Source organism: Triticum aestivum, chromosome 7B (genome assembly GCF_018294505.1).
Source record: "Triticum aestivum cultivar Chinese Spring chromosome 7B, IWGSC CS RefSeq v2.1, whole genome shotgun sequence".
In the NCBI taxonomy this organism is placed as follows: domain Eukaryota; kingdom Viridiplantae; phylum Streptophyta; class Magnoliopsida; order Poales; family Poaceae; genus Triticum; species Triticum aestivum.
The window spans coordinates 265,641,764-265,656,349 of record NC_057813.1 but is presented as its reverse complement, the minus strand read 5'-3'; the positions used below and the strand labels follow the sequence as shown (position 1 = coordinate 265,656,349).

The 14,586-nt window shown below is 41.9% G+C and overlaps 1 protein-coding gene across 2 annotated transcripts; it reads right to left on the bottom strand.

Annotated features, from left to right (window-relative positions):
* Positions 1-577: 577 nt before the first annotated feature.
* Positions 578-1,930, bottom strand: LOC123160972 (uncharacterized). Of its 2 annotated transcripts, XM_044578824.1 has the most exons (3): positions 1,247-1,930; positions 926-1,143; positions 578-827 (listed from the first exon to the last, which is right to left on the bottom strand). In XM_044578824.1, coding segments are annotated over exons 1-3 (660 nt in total). In that variant the 5' UTR covers positions 1,687-1,930; the 3' UTR covers positions 578-825. The 2 variants fall into 2 exon arrangements, with proteins under 2 accessions (XP_044434759.1, XP_044434758.1); XM_044578823.1 differs by having other exon boundaries at positions 578-1,143.
* Between the last annotated feature and the right edge of the window lie 12,656 nt (positions 1,931-14,586).

The following is a 14,586-nucleotide window of genomic DNA, read 5'->3' as shown; positions in this document are numbered from 1 at the left end:
AAATGCGGACACTATTTTTTTGCGACCCAAAATCATCGTATGTACTGCATTAGACAGAAAACCGCACTGCTTCAGAATGAAAACTGCACTTGATCGGACGGGCAAGCGAGCTGCATAATTTATTTTGTCGGACCTAATTTTTCTCAAATGAGTTTTTGTTGTATTTTTTCCAACTTTTTCATGAACGAGAGTGTACCGCAGAGATGAGGGCAAGTGAACCGTGACATATATCGAAGTGAACCACATTAATATGTTGTTGTTTTGCTAAAAAAATCACTTTTCATGTTGGGCACAAGTGAACAACATCGCTCATGAAAGTGAACCGCATTATATCAAGGATCTAGCCATAGTCTGCCTCTCTAAATGAAATGTGTTTATTTTTTCCTATGTTTCTTTTTTTTACAAATGCGACCAAAGTGAATGCCGAGGCTAGTGAACTTCATAACATTTTCTTTTCCTATAAGTGTGTCTCAACTGCCGAGTCATTTCCAGCAAACTGCATTTTCTTTTGTAGAAATTGTTTAGGTTTTTGTTTTCTTATGGCCGCTGGGCGATTGAAATAAACTGCATTAAAAAGTAAACGAACTTCTCATGTTTTTATTTTCCGTCTCTGTTTTACAAAGTTAACCCCACTAGAATAAATTTTTTGCTGCACAATATGAAGTTGCAACATGCCGGGTTCCAAACTACAAAGATGCAAAGTGTGATGCATGCTGTACTATAGACGTGAGGAGGAGCTCGCTGCCAAACTGCACATGTCTCCCAGCGCCCTCGTGTGGTCGCCCGTCGCCCACTTTTTCACCATCGGAGCTCAATCAAGCCTTTTCCTACTCAAAACAGTGCGGCATTATTATCCCTTCTTGTAAAAACAGCAAAACAAAACCGCAAAAACACACAGTATATCAGGGGAGCGGAGGGGAACTACAATTTTTTTGCCGGTGCCCGTGGATGAGCTGCATGAGGGCGTGTCGTACACTGCTCGAGGTATCTAGATGCACTTCAATGTCACGGTCAGGGACCTCGCAAATGAACCGCACGCTTGAAGGGAGCCGTGTGCGCTGGAGATGGTGTGGTCGCGCCGGCGTGCACCAGCACTGAACCGCATCACACATGCCGCCGAGCTGCACGGCGATGGTCGCCGGACTGCAGAGGGGAGAGACGACATTGTGGAAACACATTGATCCAAAATAAGAGATCGCGGGGTAGGAACTGGATATGAGGCAGAGATGCTCATCGGAGGCCTCACCGGAGAGGAGATATGGAGGCCGCCTGGTCTCCTCCTCGGCCCCTGGCGGCGGACAGGTGTGCGACGAGGCACCGGTGGTGGTGCAGATCCGGACGGTGATCCATGGATGCCGTGGCTACTGGCACGGTGGAAGCCAAATCCGACGGCCGCCGGCGTCCACGATTCCCTGGAGGCTCTGGCAAGCAGGAGGGGGCAATGGGCACTCGGATCTGGTGGCAAGGGGTCTCGTTTGCCTCGCATCCGGTGAAGGGGTGAGAAGGGGCTCCCTGTCCGGCCTCTAATCGAACCGAGGCTGAAAGAGAGCTCGCAGTGGAGGAGGAGCGGCGGTGCGGGTCCCTCTCCCTCATGGGGAGCACAGAGCAAGAAGGGCCGGCGATCACAGGAGGGACAGTCGCGTCGGTGGATGGACATTGGAGGCCCCGCTGGCTGGACCAACTCATCGCCGGAGATGGGAACGGACACAAGCACGAAACTGGATCCGGTTGCCGGCCACCTTCGGATCTGGCGATCCCCAGCGCGAAGACACGCTCACCACTCCCTCCCGCATGGGGGAAGGAGGCGATGCAACAACGCTCTGGAGGTGGTGGTTCGGTGGTGCGGTCCTCTACGGGCGGTGCTGGGGGCGCGCAGGGGTGGGGGTGGGGGGTTGGGGGTGGACGGGACTGGGGGAGGAGCGGGGAAGGAAGAAGGTGGAGAGGAGAGGTCGTGGGAGGAGTGGGTGGGTGGATTGCTGAAAGGACTGAGAAGAGGTGTCTAGAGGGGGTGATTAGACCCTCAACAAGTAAAGGTAGCAATTTTTAAGTTTTTCAAGTTGAGGTTAGAGATTAGCACAATTTCAAGCATTCGCAATACAATTCAGCAAGCATGGCAAGAGTATATGAGCAGCGGAAAGTAAAGCATGCAACTTGCAAGAAAGTAAAGGGATGGGATTGGAGTGTGCAAACGCAATTGGAGACACGGAGATTTTTGGCGTGGTTCCGATAGGTGGTGCTATCGTACATTCACGTTGGTGGAGACTTCAACCCACGAACGATAATGGTTGCGCGAGTCCACGGAGGGCTCCACCCACGAAGGGTCCACGAAGAAGCAACCTTGTCTATCCTACCATGGCCATCGCCCACAAAAGACTTGCCTCACTTGGGTAGATCTTCACGAAGTAGGCGATATCGTTGCCCTTACAAACTCCTCGGTTCAACTCCACAATCTTGATAGAGGCTCCCAAGTGACACCTAACCAATCTAGGAGACACCACTCTCCAAAAGGTAATAGACGGTGTGTTGATGATGAAATCTTTGCTCTTGTGCTTCAAATGATAGTTTCCCCAACACTCAACTCTCTCTCACAGATTTGGATATGGTGGAAACATTATTTGAGTGGAAAGCAACTTGGGAAGGCTAGAGATCAAGATTCTTGTGGTTGGATTGGAATGTCTTGGTCTCAACACATGAGTAGGTGGTTCTCTCTCAGAAAATGAGTAGTGTAAGTGTAGGCACGTTCTGATGGCTCTCTCTCTCTCAAATGGAGAAGGGGGTGGAGGGGTATATATAGCCTCCACACAAAATCTAGCCGTTACACACAAATTACCAAACTCACTGGGACCGAATTGTGAAACTCGGTCAGACCGATATGGTTCAAAATGTGAATGTTAGAGTTTTCAGTGGGACTGACAAGGTCAACTCGGTGAGACCGATGTGCCAGGGTTAGGGCAAAACCTCATCTCGGTGAGACCAATTGCATGAACTCGGCGAGACCAATTTTAGCAATAAGCAAATAGAGACTTGGTCAAGCAAACTCAGTGGGACCGACTACGTATCCCTGTGAGACCGAAATAACTGCAATAGGTAACAGAGAGTTTGCTAGGCCACCTCGGTGAGACCGAGATCCCATCGGTGAGACCGAACTAATTAGGGTTTCTGGTAGTGGCTATGTCACGTAAACTCGGTGGCGCCGGATAGATCAAATCAGTGGGGCCGAGTTTGACTTTAGGTTAAGGACATATATGGAAATGAGAAAGTGGTTGAGGGATTTGGAGCATATCACTAAGCACTTTGAGCAAGCAAGCCATTAAGCAACACCTCATCCCCTTTTAATAGTAGTGGCTTTCCTATGGACTCAATGTGATCTTGGATCACTAAAATGAAAATGTAGAGTCTTGAGCTTTTGTCAATGTTTGTCCTTAGCATCATGAAGGGGTTCCACATCCTCTTGTCCTGCCACTCCAATGTGAAACTCATCTGAAATATACTAGATGAAACTATTAGTCCAACAAGAGATATGTTGACATTAATTACCAAAATCACACAGGGAGCACTTGTGCTTTCAATCTCACCCTTTTTGGTTATTGATGACAACATACATCAAAGCTTTAGATAAAGATATAAAGTATAATAAGTAAAGCTTTGGAAGAATGATGACCCACAAGTATAGTGGATCTATCGTAGTCCTTTCGATAAGTAAGAGTGTCGAACCCAACGAGGAGGAGAAGGAAATGACAAGTGGTTTTTAGTAAGGTATTCTCTGCAAGCACTGAAATTGTAGGTAACAGATAGTTTGTGATAAGATAATTTGTAACAGGTAACAAGCAATGAAAGTAAATAAAGTGCAGCTAGATGGCCCAATCATTTTTGTAGCAAAGGACAAGCCTAGACAATTTCTTATAATGAGAAAAGCGCTCCCGAGGACACATGGGAATTATCGTCAAGCTAGTTTTCATCACGCTCATATGATTCGCGTTCGTTACTTTGATAATTTGATATGTGGGTGGACCGGTGCTTGGGTACTGCCCTTTCTTGGACAAGCATCCCACTTATGATTAACCCCTATTGCAAGCATCCGCAACTACAAAAGAAGTATTAAGGTAAACCTAACCATAGCATGAAACATAGTGGATCCAAATCAGCCCCTTACGAAGCAACGCATAAACTAGGGTTTAAGCTTCTGTCACTCTAGCAACCCATCATCTACTTATTACTTCCCAATGCCTTCCTCTAGGCCCAAATAATGGTGAAGTGTCATGTAGTCGACGTTCACATAACACCACTAGAGGAGAGACAACATACATCTCATCAAAATATCGAACGAATACCAAATTCACATGACTACTAATAGCAAGACTTCACCCATGTCCTCAGGAACAAACGTAACTACTCACAAAGCATATTCATGTTCATGATCAGAGGAGTATTAATATGCATTAAGGATCTGAACATATGATCTTCCACCAAATAAACCAATTAGCATCAACTACAAGGAGTAATCAACACTACTAGCAACCCACAGGTACCAATTTGTGGTTTTGATACAAGATTGGATACAAGAGATGAACTAGGGTTTGAGAGGAGATGGTGCTGGTGAAGATGTTGATGGAGATTGACCCCCTCCCGATGAGAGGATCGTTGGTGATGACGATGGTGATGATTTCCCCCTCCCGGAGGGAAGTTTCCCCGGCAGAACAGCTCCGCCGGAGCCCTAGATTGGTTCCGCCAAGGTTCCGCCTCGTGGCGGCGGAGTTTCGTCCCGTAAGCTTGCTTATGATTTTTTCAAGGTAAGAGACTTCATATAGCAGAAGATGGGCACCGGAGGGCCACCAGGGGGCCCACGAGGCAGGGGGCGCGCCCAGTAGGGGTGGGCGCGCCCCCACCCTCGTGGCCAGGGTGTGGGCCCCCTCTGGTACTTCTTTCGCTCAATAATTCTTATTAATTCCAAAAATGACTTTCGTGGAGTTTCAAGACTTTTGAAGCTGTGCAGAATAGGTTTCCAATATTTGCTCCTTTTCCAGCCAGAATTCCAGCTGCCGGCATTCTCCGTCTTCATGATAAACCTTGTAAAATAAGAGAGAATAGCCATAATATTGTGACATAACATGTAATAACAACCCATAATGCAATAAATATTGATATAAAAGCATGATGCAAAATGGACGTATCAACTCCCCCAAGCTTAGATCTCACTTGTCCTCAAGCGGAAGCCGAAATCGAAAAATATGTCCACATGTTTAGAGATAGAGGTGTCGATTAAAATAAAATATGGACATGAGGGCATTATGATCATTTTTATAACAACAACAAATATATATTTTGTCTTATGATTTCTTATGCTCAAGTAACAATCTATTCACAATGTCAAGTATGGTTCAGAAACTTCATTGAGAACTAACAAACTATAATCTCAGTCATTGAAGCAATTGCAATTTATCGTAACATCGGAAAGAGTCAAGAATAGAGATTTTCAGCAAGTCCACATACTCAACTATCATGTAGTCTTCTACAATTGCTAACACTCACGCAATACTTATGTTTCTGAAGTTTTAACCGGACACAGAGAAAGATAGGGGCTTATAGTGTTGCCTCCCAACCTATTCACCTTTGGGTGATGTCAACAATAATAGTTCATGCTAACTTACATCCAATTGGATATATATATCAGGATCTTTCCAACATGAGGTGCTTGCTAAAGGATAAAATGAAAAAGGGGAAAGGTGAGGATCACCTTGACTCTTGCATAATGTAAAAGACATAAAGTAAAAGATAGGCCCTTCGCAGAGGGAAGCAGAGGTTGTCATGTGCTTTTAGGGTTGGATGCACAAAATCTTAATGCAAAAGAACGTCACTTTATATTGCCACTTGTGATATGAACCTTTATTATGCAGTCTGTCGCTTTTATTACTTCCATATCACATGATCGTATAAAGCTTATTTGCTCCGCACTAATAAGTCATACATATTTAGAGAGCAATTTTTATTGCTTGCAACATGATAACTTACTTGAAGGATCTTACTCAATCCATAGGTAGGTATGGTGGACTCTCATGGCAAAACTGGGTTTAAGGATATTTGGAAGCACAAGTAGTATCTCTACTTGGTGCAAGGAATTTGGCTAGCATGAGGGGGAAAGGCAAGCTCAACATGTTGGACGATCCATGACAATATACTTTAACTGAGATGTGAGAAAACATAACCCATTACGTTGTCTTCCTTGTCCAACATCAACTCTTTAGCATGTCATACTTTAATGAGTGCTCACAATCATAAAAGATGTCCAAGATAGTATATTTATATGTGAGAACCTCTCTTTCTTTATTACTTCCTATTAATTGCAACGATGACCAAAACTATGTTTGTCAACTCTCAACAACTTTTAAGCCTCATACTCTTTATGTGTGAAGTCATTACTATCCATAAGATCAATATGAACTCTTTTATTTCTTTTTATTCTTTCTATTTTCTCAAGATCATAGCAAGATAGCAAAGCCCTTGACTCAACACTAATCTTTATTATATATAGCTCATGGACTCGATTACATAGAGGGATCACAAAGCAAAACTCAAAACTAATTCATACCAAAAGGATCGAACTAAGTAAAACAGTAAAGATAGGAGTGTGATGGTGATACGATACCGGGGCACCTCCCCCAAGCTTGGCAGTTGCCAAGGGGAGTGCCCATACCCATGTGATTATGTCTCCTTATTCAAAGTTGGTGTTGTGATCTTCTTGGCGATGATGCCCCTCAGGATACAATTCTCCTCCTCAAGCTTATTAACTTGTTGCTTGAGCTCCATATTTTCGTTACAAAGCTTGCCCGTGACGGCTAAAGCTCCTTTTACCCAAGGATGCTGCATAGCTTCTAGAGAACAAGTGACACTCTTTTTCATGTTTTCATAAGAAAGAAATTTAACATTGGAAGGGATGACCGAGTTTGGAATAGCTGAGCTCTGTAGTTCCCCCGTCATGAATCCTGCTTGTAAGCGAGAGGTAACTTCTTGATCCTCTTCCATGGCATCTATCCATTTTAAGTCAGCCTCCATCTCATCCTTTGTTGATGGCCCAAAGTGATAAGCATCGCTGTTTGCTCCTGGACCTGGTGTCGGGTGAGACACCCGACTCTCCCCGACTGACTCTTGAGAAGACATCTTGCTCTAAATCTGTGACAGAAACAACTCGAAACAAAGACAGAAGATTTTTGCGTGATACAGTGGTCAAAACCTTCGGGAGATTATATAATTAATTTTTACCGACCAAAAGAAGTAACATGCAAGAAAACAGAGTCCGGAGGGCACACGAGGTGCCCACGAGGCAGGGGAGCGCGCCCAGTAAGGGTGGGCGCGCCCTCCACCCTTGTGGCCTTTCCGGACTACTTCTTGTTTTCCTAAATTCTTAAATATTCCAAAACGGAGAAAAATTGCCATTAGAATTGTTTTGGAGTTGGTTTACTTACCGTACCACATACCTATTCCTTTTCGGAGTCTGGAACATTCTTGAAAGTGTCTCTTATGTATTCCTCCGGGGTTACGGTTTCAATAATATTAGTTTCAACATTTACTGGATTACCTAAGATATAATGTTTGATTCTTTAACCGTTCACCACCTTCGGATTTGTGCCTTCGAAGTTGTTGATTTTTATGCCACCGAAACGATAGACCTCCTAGATAACGTAAGGACCTTCCCACTTATAGAGAAGTTTTCCTGCAAAAAATCTTAAACAAGAGTTGAATAGCAACACATAATCGCCTACGTTAAACTCATGCTTTTGTATTCTTTTGTCATGCCATCTTTTAACTTTTTCTTTGAACAGCTTGGCATTCTCGTAGGCTTGGGTTCTCCATTCATCAAGTGAGCTAATGTCAAATAACCTCTTCTCACTGGCAAGTTTGAAATTATAGTTGAGCTCTTTAATAGCCCAATATGCCTTATGTTCAAGTTCGAGAGGTAAGTGACATGCTTTTCCATAAACCATTTTATATGGAGACATACCCATAGGATTTTTATATGCAGTTCTATAGGCCCATAATGCATCATCAAGTTTCTTGGACCAATTCTTTCTAGATCTATTAACAGTCTTTTGCAAAATTAATTTGAGCTCTCTATTACTCAACTCTACTTGACCACTAGACTGTGGGTGATAAGGAGATGCAATTCTATGATTAACATCATACTTAGCAAGCATTTTACGAAAAGCACCATGAATAAAATGTGAACCACCATCAGTCATTAAATATCTAAGGACTCCAAACCTTGAAAAAATAACTTCTTTAAGCATCTTAATAGAGGTGTTATGATCAGCACTACTAGTTGGAATAGCTTCTACCCACTTAGTAACGTAATCAACAACAACTAAAATATGTGTATATCCATTAGAGGCAGGAAAAGGTCCCATATAATCAAAGCCCCAAACATCAAATGGTTCAATAACAAGAGAATAATTCATAGGCATTTCTTGACGTCTACTAATATTACCAATTCTTTGACATTCATCACAAGACAAGACAAACTTACGGGCATCTTTGAAGAGAGTAGGCCAATAAAAACCGGATTGCAATACCTTATGTGCAGTTCTATCTCCAGCGTGGTGTCCTCCATATGGTTCGGAGTGACACTTGCGTAGGATCTGTTCCTGTTCATGCTCAGGTACACAACGTCTAATAACACCATCTACTCCTTCTTTATAAAGGTGTGGGTCATCCCAGAAGTAATGTCTTAAATCATAAAAGAACTTTTTCTTTTGCTGGTATGTGAAACTAGGTGGTATAAATTTAGCAACAATGTAATTAGCATAATCAGCATACCATGGAGCAGTACGAGAAGCATTTATGACCGCTAATTGTTCATCAGGAAAGCTATCATCAATAGGTAGTGGGTCATCAAGAACATTCTCTAACCTAGACAAGTTGTCTGCAACGGGGTTCTCAGCTCCCTTTCTATCAATAATATGCAAATCAAATTCTTGTAGCAAGAGAACCCATCTAATAAGTCTAGGTTTAGCATCTTTCTTTTCCATAAGATATTTAATAGCAGCATGATCAGTGTGAATAGTTACTTTAGAATCAACAATATATGGTCTGAACATATCACAAGCAAATACAACTGCTAAGAATTATTTTTCAGTGGTAGCATAATTTCTCTTGGCAGTGTCAAGAGTTTTACTAGCATATTGAATAACATTTAATTTCTTATCAACTCTTTGCCCTAGAACAGCACCTACAGCATAATCACTAGCATCACACATAATTTCAAAGGGTAAATTCCAATCAGGTGGCTGAACAATAGGTGCAGTGATCAAAGCTTTCTTAAGTATTTCAAATGCTTCTACACAATCATCATCGAAAGACAAAAGGAATATCTTTTTGTAATAGATTAGTCAGAGGCCTAGAGATTTTAGAAAAGTCCTTAATGAACCTCCTATAAAAACCGGCATGACCAAGGAAACTTCTTATACCTTTAATGTCCTTGGGACACGGCATCTTTTCAATAGCATCAACTTTAGCTTTATCAACTTCAATACCTCTTTCAGAAATTTTATGCCCCAAGACAATGCCTTCATTAACCATAAAGTGACACTTTTCCCAATTCAAGACGAGACTAGTGTCTTCACATCTCTGCAAAACTCGATCAAGGTTGCTCAAGCAATCATCAAAAGAGGATCCATAAACGGAGAAATCATCCATGAATACCTCACAAATCTTTTCACAAAAGTCAGAGAATATAGCCATCATGCATCTTTGAAAGGTAGCAGGTGCATTACATAAACCAAAAGGCATACGTCTATAAGCAAAAGTACCGAAAGGGCAAGTAAAAGTAGTTTTGATTGATCGTCCGCTGACACAGGTATTTGAGAGAAACCAGAATAACCATCTAGAAAGCAGAAATGTGTATGTTTGGATAGTCTTTCTAGCATTTGATCAATAAAAGGTAAAGGGTAATGATCTTTCTTAGTAGCTTTATTTAATTTACGGAAAATCAATTACCATCCTATAACCTGTAATAATTCTTTGCGGATCAATTCATCTTTATCATTAGGAACAACAGTAATACCTCCCTTCTTAGGGACACAATGGACAGGACTTACCCAATCACTATCAGCAACGGGATAAATTATACCTGCCTCAAGGAGCTTTAGTATCTCCTTCCTTACCACTTCTTTCATCTTGGAATTTAACCTTTGTTGATGATCTCTAACTAGTTTGAAGCCTTTGTCCAATTTAATTTTGTGTTTGCATAGAGTGGGACTAATGCCCTTAAGATCATCAAGAGTATATCCAATAGCAGAACGGTGCTTCTTCAGAGTTTTCAATAATCTTTCCTCTTCCTGCTCTGAAAGGTTAGCACTAATAATAACAGGATATATCTTCTTTTCATCAAGATAAGCATATTTAAGATTATCAGGTAATGGTTTAAGCTCAAACACGGGATCACCCTTGGGTGGAGGAGGATCCCCTAGGATTTCAATAGGCAAGTTGTGTTTCAGAATAGGACCCTGTTGAAAGAATACTTCATCTATCTCCCTTCTTTCATTCTAAACATATCATTTTCGTGGTCTAGCAAATATTGTTCTAAAGGATCAGTAGGAGGCACGGCAATAGAAGCAAGACCAATAATCTCATCCTTACTAGGCAATTCTTTATCATGGGGTTGTCTACGAAATTTAGCAAAATTAAACTCATGAGACATATCTCCTAGGCCAATCGTAACAACATCCTTTTTGCAATCTATCCTAGCATTGACGGTATTCAAGAAGGGTCTACCAAATATAATGGGACAAAAGCTATCTTGTGGGGAACCAAGAACAAGAAAATCAGCAGGATATTTAACTTTCCCACACAAGACTTCAACATCTCTAACAATCCCAACTGGTGAAATAGTATCTCTATTGGCAAGCTTAATTGTAACATCAATATCTTCTAACTCAGCAGGTGCAATATCATGCATAATTTCTTATATAAGGAAATAGGTATTGCACTAGCACTAGCACCCATATCACAAAGCCATGATAACAATGATCTCCTATTTTAACAGAAATAACAAGCATGCCTACAACATGTCTATGTATCTTAGCATCGGGTTTAGCAATATTAGCAGCTTCCTCATAGAAGTAAATAACATGCCCATCTATATTATCAGCCAAGAGATCTTTAACCATAGCAATACTAGGTTCAACTTTAATTTGCTCCGGGGGTGTATATGTTATAGTATTACTCTTACGAACCACAGTTGAAGCTTTAGCATGATCCTTTATCCTAACAGGGAAAGTTGGTTTCTCAACATAAGTAGTAGGAACAATAGGATCGTTATAAGTGATAATATTTTCTTCAACTGTAATAGCTGCAACTAATTTTACTTCAGTGGGAGGATTATATTTAAACCACTTCTCCTTAGGGAGATCAACGTGAGTAGCAAAAGATTCACAGAAAGAAGCTACTATCTCAGAGTCAAGTCCATATTTAGCGCTAAATCCACGAAAAGCATCGGTATCCATAAAAGATTTAACACAATCAAACTTAGGTGTCATACCTGACTCCTTACCATCGTCGGAACCCCAATCTTCAGAGTTGCGTTTAATTCTTGCCAATAAGTCCCACTTGAATTCAATAGTCTTCAGCATATAAGAACCAGCTTAGGAAGTATCGAGCATGGTGCGATCATTGAGAGAAAGCCGAGCATAATTTTTTTGAATAATCATATCTCTTGAGAGCTCATGATTGGGGCATGAATATAACATTGACTTAAGCCTCCCCCAAGCTTGAGTGATGCTTTCTCCTTCGCGAGGCCAAAAATTATATATGTAATTACGATCACGATGAACAAGATGCATAGGATAGAACTTCTGGGGAAATTCCAATTTCAATCGTTTATAGTTCCAAGATCCCGTATCATCACATGGCCTATACCATGTCAATGCATCTCCCTTCAAAGATAAAGGGAAGACCTTCCTCTTGACAACATCATCGGGTATACCTGCAAGCTTAAATAATCCACAAACTTCATCCACATAGATAAGGTGTAAATCGGGATGCAATGTTCCATCTCATGCAAAGGGATTAGCTAGTAGTTTCTCTACCATACCCGAAGGAATCTCAAAGTAAACATTTTCAGTAGGTTCAGTAGGTTGAGGAGCAACTATTTGCTCAACTGGTCGGGGCAAAGATGCCCCGAACAAGCCCCTCAAAGGATTAGTTTCCATAGTAACAAATGACAGAAAATTTCAGAACACTATATAAATGTTTCCTTACCAAGTTCCACTCACCAAAGGCACTTCACCCCCCGGCAACGGCACTAGAAAAGAGTCTTGTTGACCCACATGTATAGGGGATCTATCGTAGTCCTTTCCATAAGTAAGAGTGTCGAACCCAATGAGGAGCACAAGGAAATGACAAGCGGTTTTCAGTAAGGTATTCTCTGCAAGCACTGAAATTGTAGGTAACAGATAGTTTTGTGATAAGATAATTTGTAACGGGTAACAAGCAATGAAAGTAAATAAAGTGCAGCAAGATGGCCCAATCCTTTTAGTAGCAAAGGACAAGCCTGTACAATTTCTTATAATGAGAAAAGCGCTCCCGAGGACACATGGGAATTATCGTCAAGCTAGTTTTCATCACGCTCATATGATTCACGTTCGGTACTTTGATAATTTGATATGTGGGTGGACCGGTGCTTGGGTACTGCCCTTTCTTGGACAAGCATCCCACTTATGATTAACCCCTATTGCAAGCATCCGGAACTACAAAAGAAGTATTAAGGTAAACCTAACCATAGCATGAAACTAGTGGATCCAAATCAGCCCCTTACGAAGCAACGCATAAACTAGGGTTTAAGCTTCTGTCACTCTAGCAACCCATCATCTACTTATTACTTCCCAATGCCTTCCTCTAGGCCCAAATAATGGTGAAGTGTCATGTAGTCGACGTTCACATAACACCACTAGAGGAGAGACAACATACATCTCATCAAAATATCGAACGAATACCAAATTCACATGACTACTAATAGCAAGACTTCACCCATGTCCTCAGGAACAAACGTAACTATTCACAAAGCATATTCATGTTCATGATCAGAGGAGTATTAATATGCATTAAGGATCTGAACATATGATCTTCCACCAGATAAACCAATTAGCATCAACTACAAGGAGTAATCAACACTACTAGCAACCCACAGGTACCAATTTGTGGTTTTGATACAAGATTGGATACAAGAGATGAACTAGGGTTTTGAGAGGAGATGGTGCTGGTGAAGATGTTGATGGAGATTGACCCCCTCCCAATGAGAGGATCATTGGTGATGACGATGGTGATGATTTACCCATCCCGGAGGGAAGTTTTCCCGGCAGAACAGCTCCGCCGGAGCCCTAGATTGGTTCCGCCAAGGTTCCGCCTCGTGGCGGCGGAGTTTCGTCCCGTAAGCTTGCTTATGATTTTTTTTCAGGGTAAGAGGCTTCATATAGAAGAAGATGGGCACTAAAGGGCCACCAGGGGGCCCACGAGACAGGGGGCATGCCTAGTGGGGGGGGGGGCGCCCCCCACCCTCGTGGCCAGGGTGTGGGCCCCCTCTGGTACGTCTTCCGCTCAATAATTCTTATTAATTCAAAAAATGACTTTCGTGGAGTTTTAGGACTTTTGGAGCTGTGCAGAATAGGTTTCCAATATTTGCTCCTTTTCGAGCCAGAATTCCAGCTGCCGGCATTCTCCCTCTTCATGATAAACCTCGTAAAATAAGAGAGAATAGTCATAAGTATTGTGACATAACGTGTAATAACAGCCCACAATGCAATAAATATTGATATAAAAGCATGATGCAAAATGGACGTATCAAAGAACATGCGACATGCATTGGCTCCCCCTACATCTATGCAATCAATGGAAGATAGATTATAAAAGTGTGTGAATGCATAAACATGTTGGAGCATGCAATGAGTTACATGTATCTTGGCTATATGCATCAGAGCAAATGATGTGACTTGCAGAAGATATACCTACATGTTCTTGAGTCCGTCTTGCAAACAGTATGTATATAAGCAAGATATCCTCATGCACATGAGTGTGATGCATATACTTACCTTGTGGTCTTGAGCTAACTTTGGAAGAGATGAACCTGAGAAAATAGGGTTAGATAACACAGGAACATCTACTAATCAGAGTAAGAACGAGAAACCACAAGAGTACCAAGATTGGTATGACATGTAGAGAGTGAGTACTTAGTACTCTATTTGGATATTAACATGTCCCCAAGGGATAAAGATATCAATGGATTCCAAAGATTTTCTTCCCTAGATGTCTTTCCCCCCTGAATGTGATATTGGATAATGGGAGAAGATAGGGTAATAGAAAATCAAAGCAAATGAAAAAAACAAAGCAAAATACACAAAGAAACATCTTCTACTAACATGTCTTTCCCCTCTTAAAGACATGTGGCTTATCTCATCTTTGAATACCAAGCATCTGGGAAGACTAAGAAGTCTTTCTCTCCCTTTGATGTGATCTCTCTCTCCCCCTTTCACTACTGGAATCAGCTTCTTTGCCATCCGCCATGGCGGACGGCAAAGGCACAGATCCTGGACGGCAAAGTCC

What these genes read in the sequence shown, in the direction of transcription:
- LOC123160972 (XM_044578823.1), bottom strand. Translation starts at nt 1,686, where the DNA reads ATGAGTTGGTCCAGCCAGCGGGGCCTCCAATGTCCATCCACCGACGCG. An exon ending in GCCTCCATATCTCCTCTCCG is followed by an intron (nt 1,144 to 1,246) that starts GTGAGGCCTCCG and finishes TCCCCTCTGCAG; the next exon opens with TCCGGCGACCATCGCCGTGC.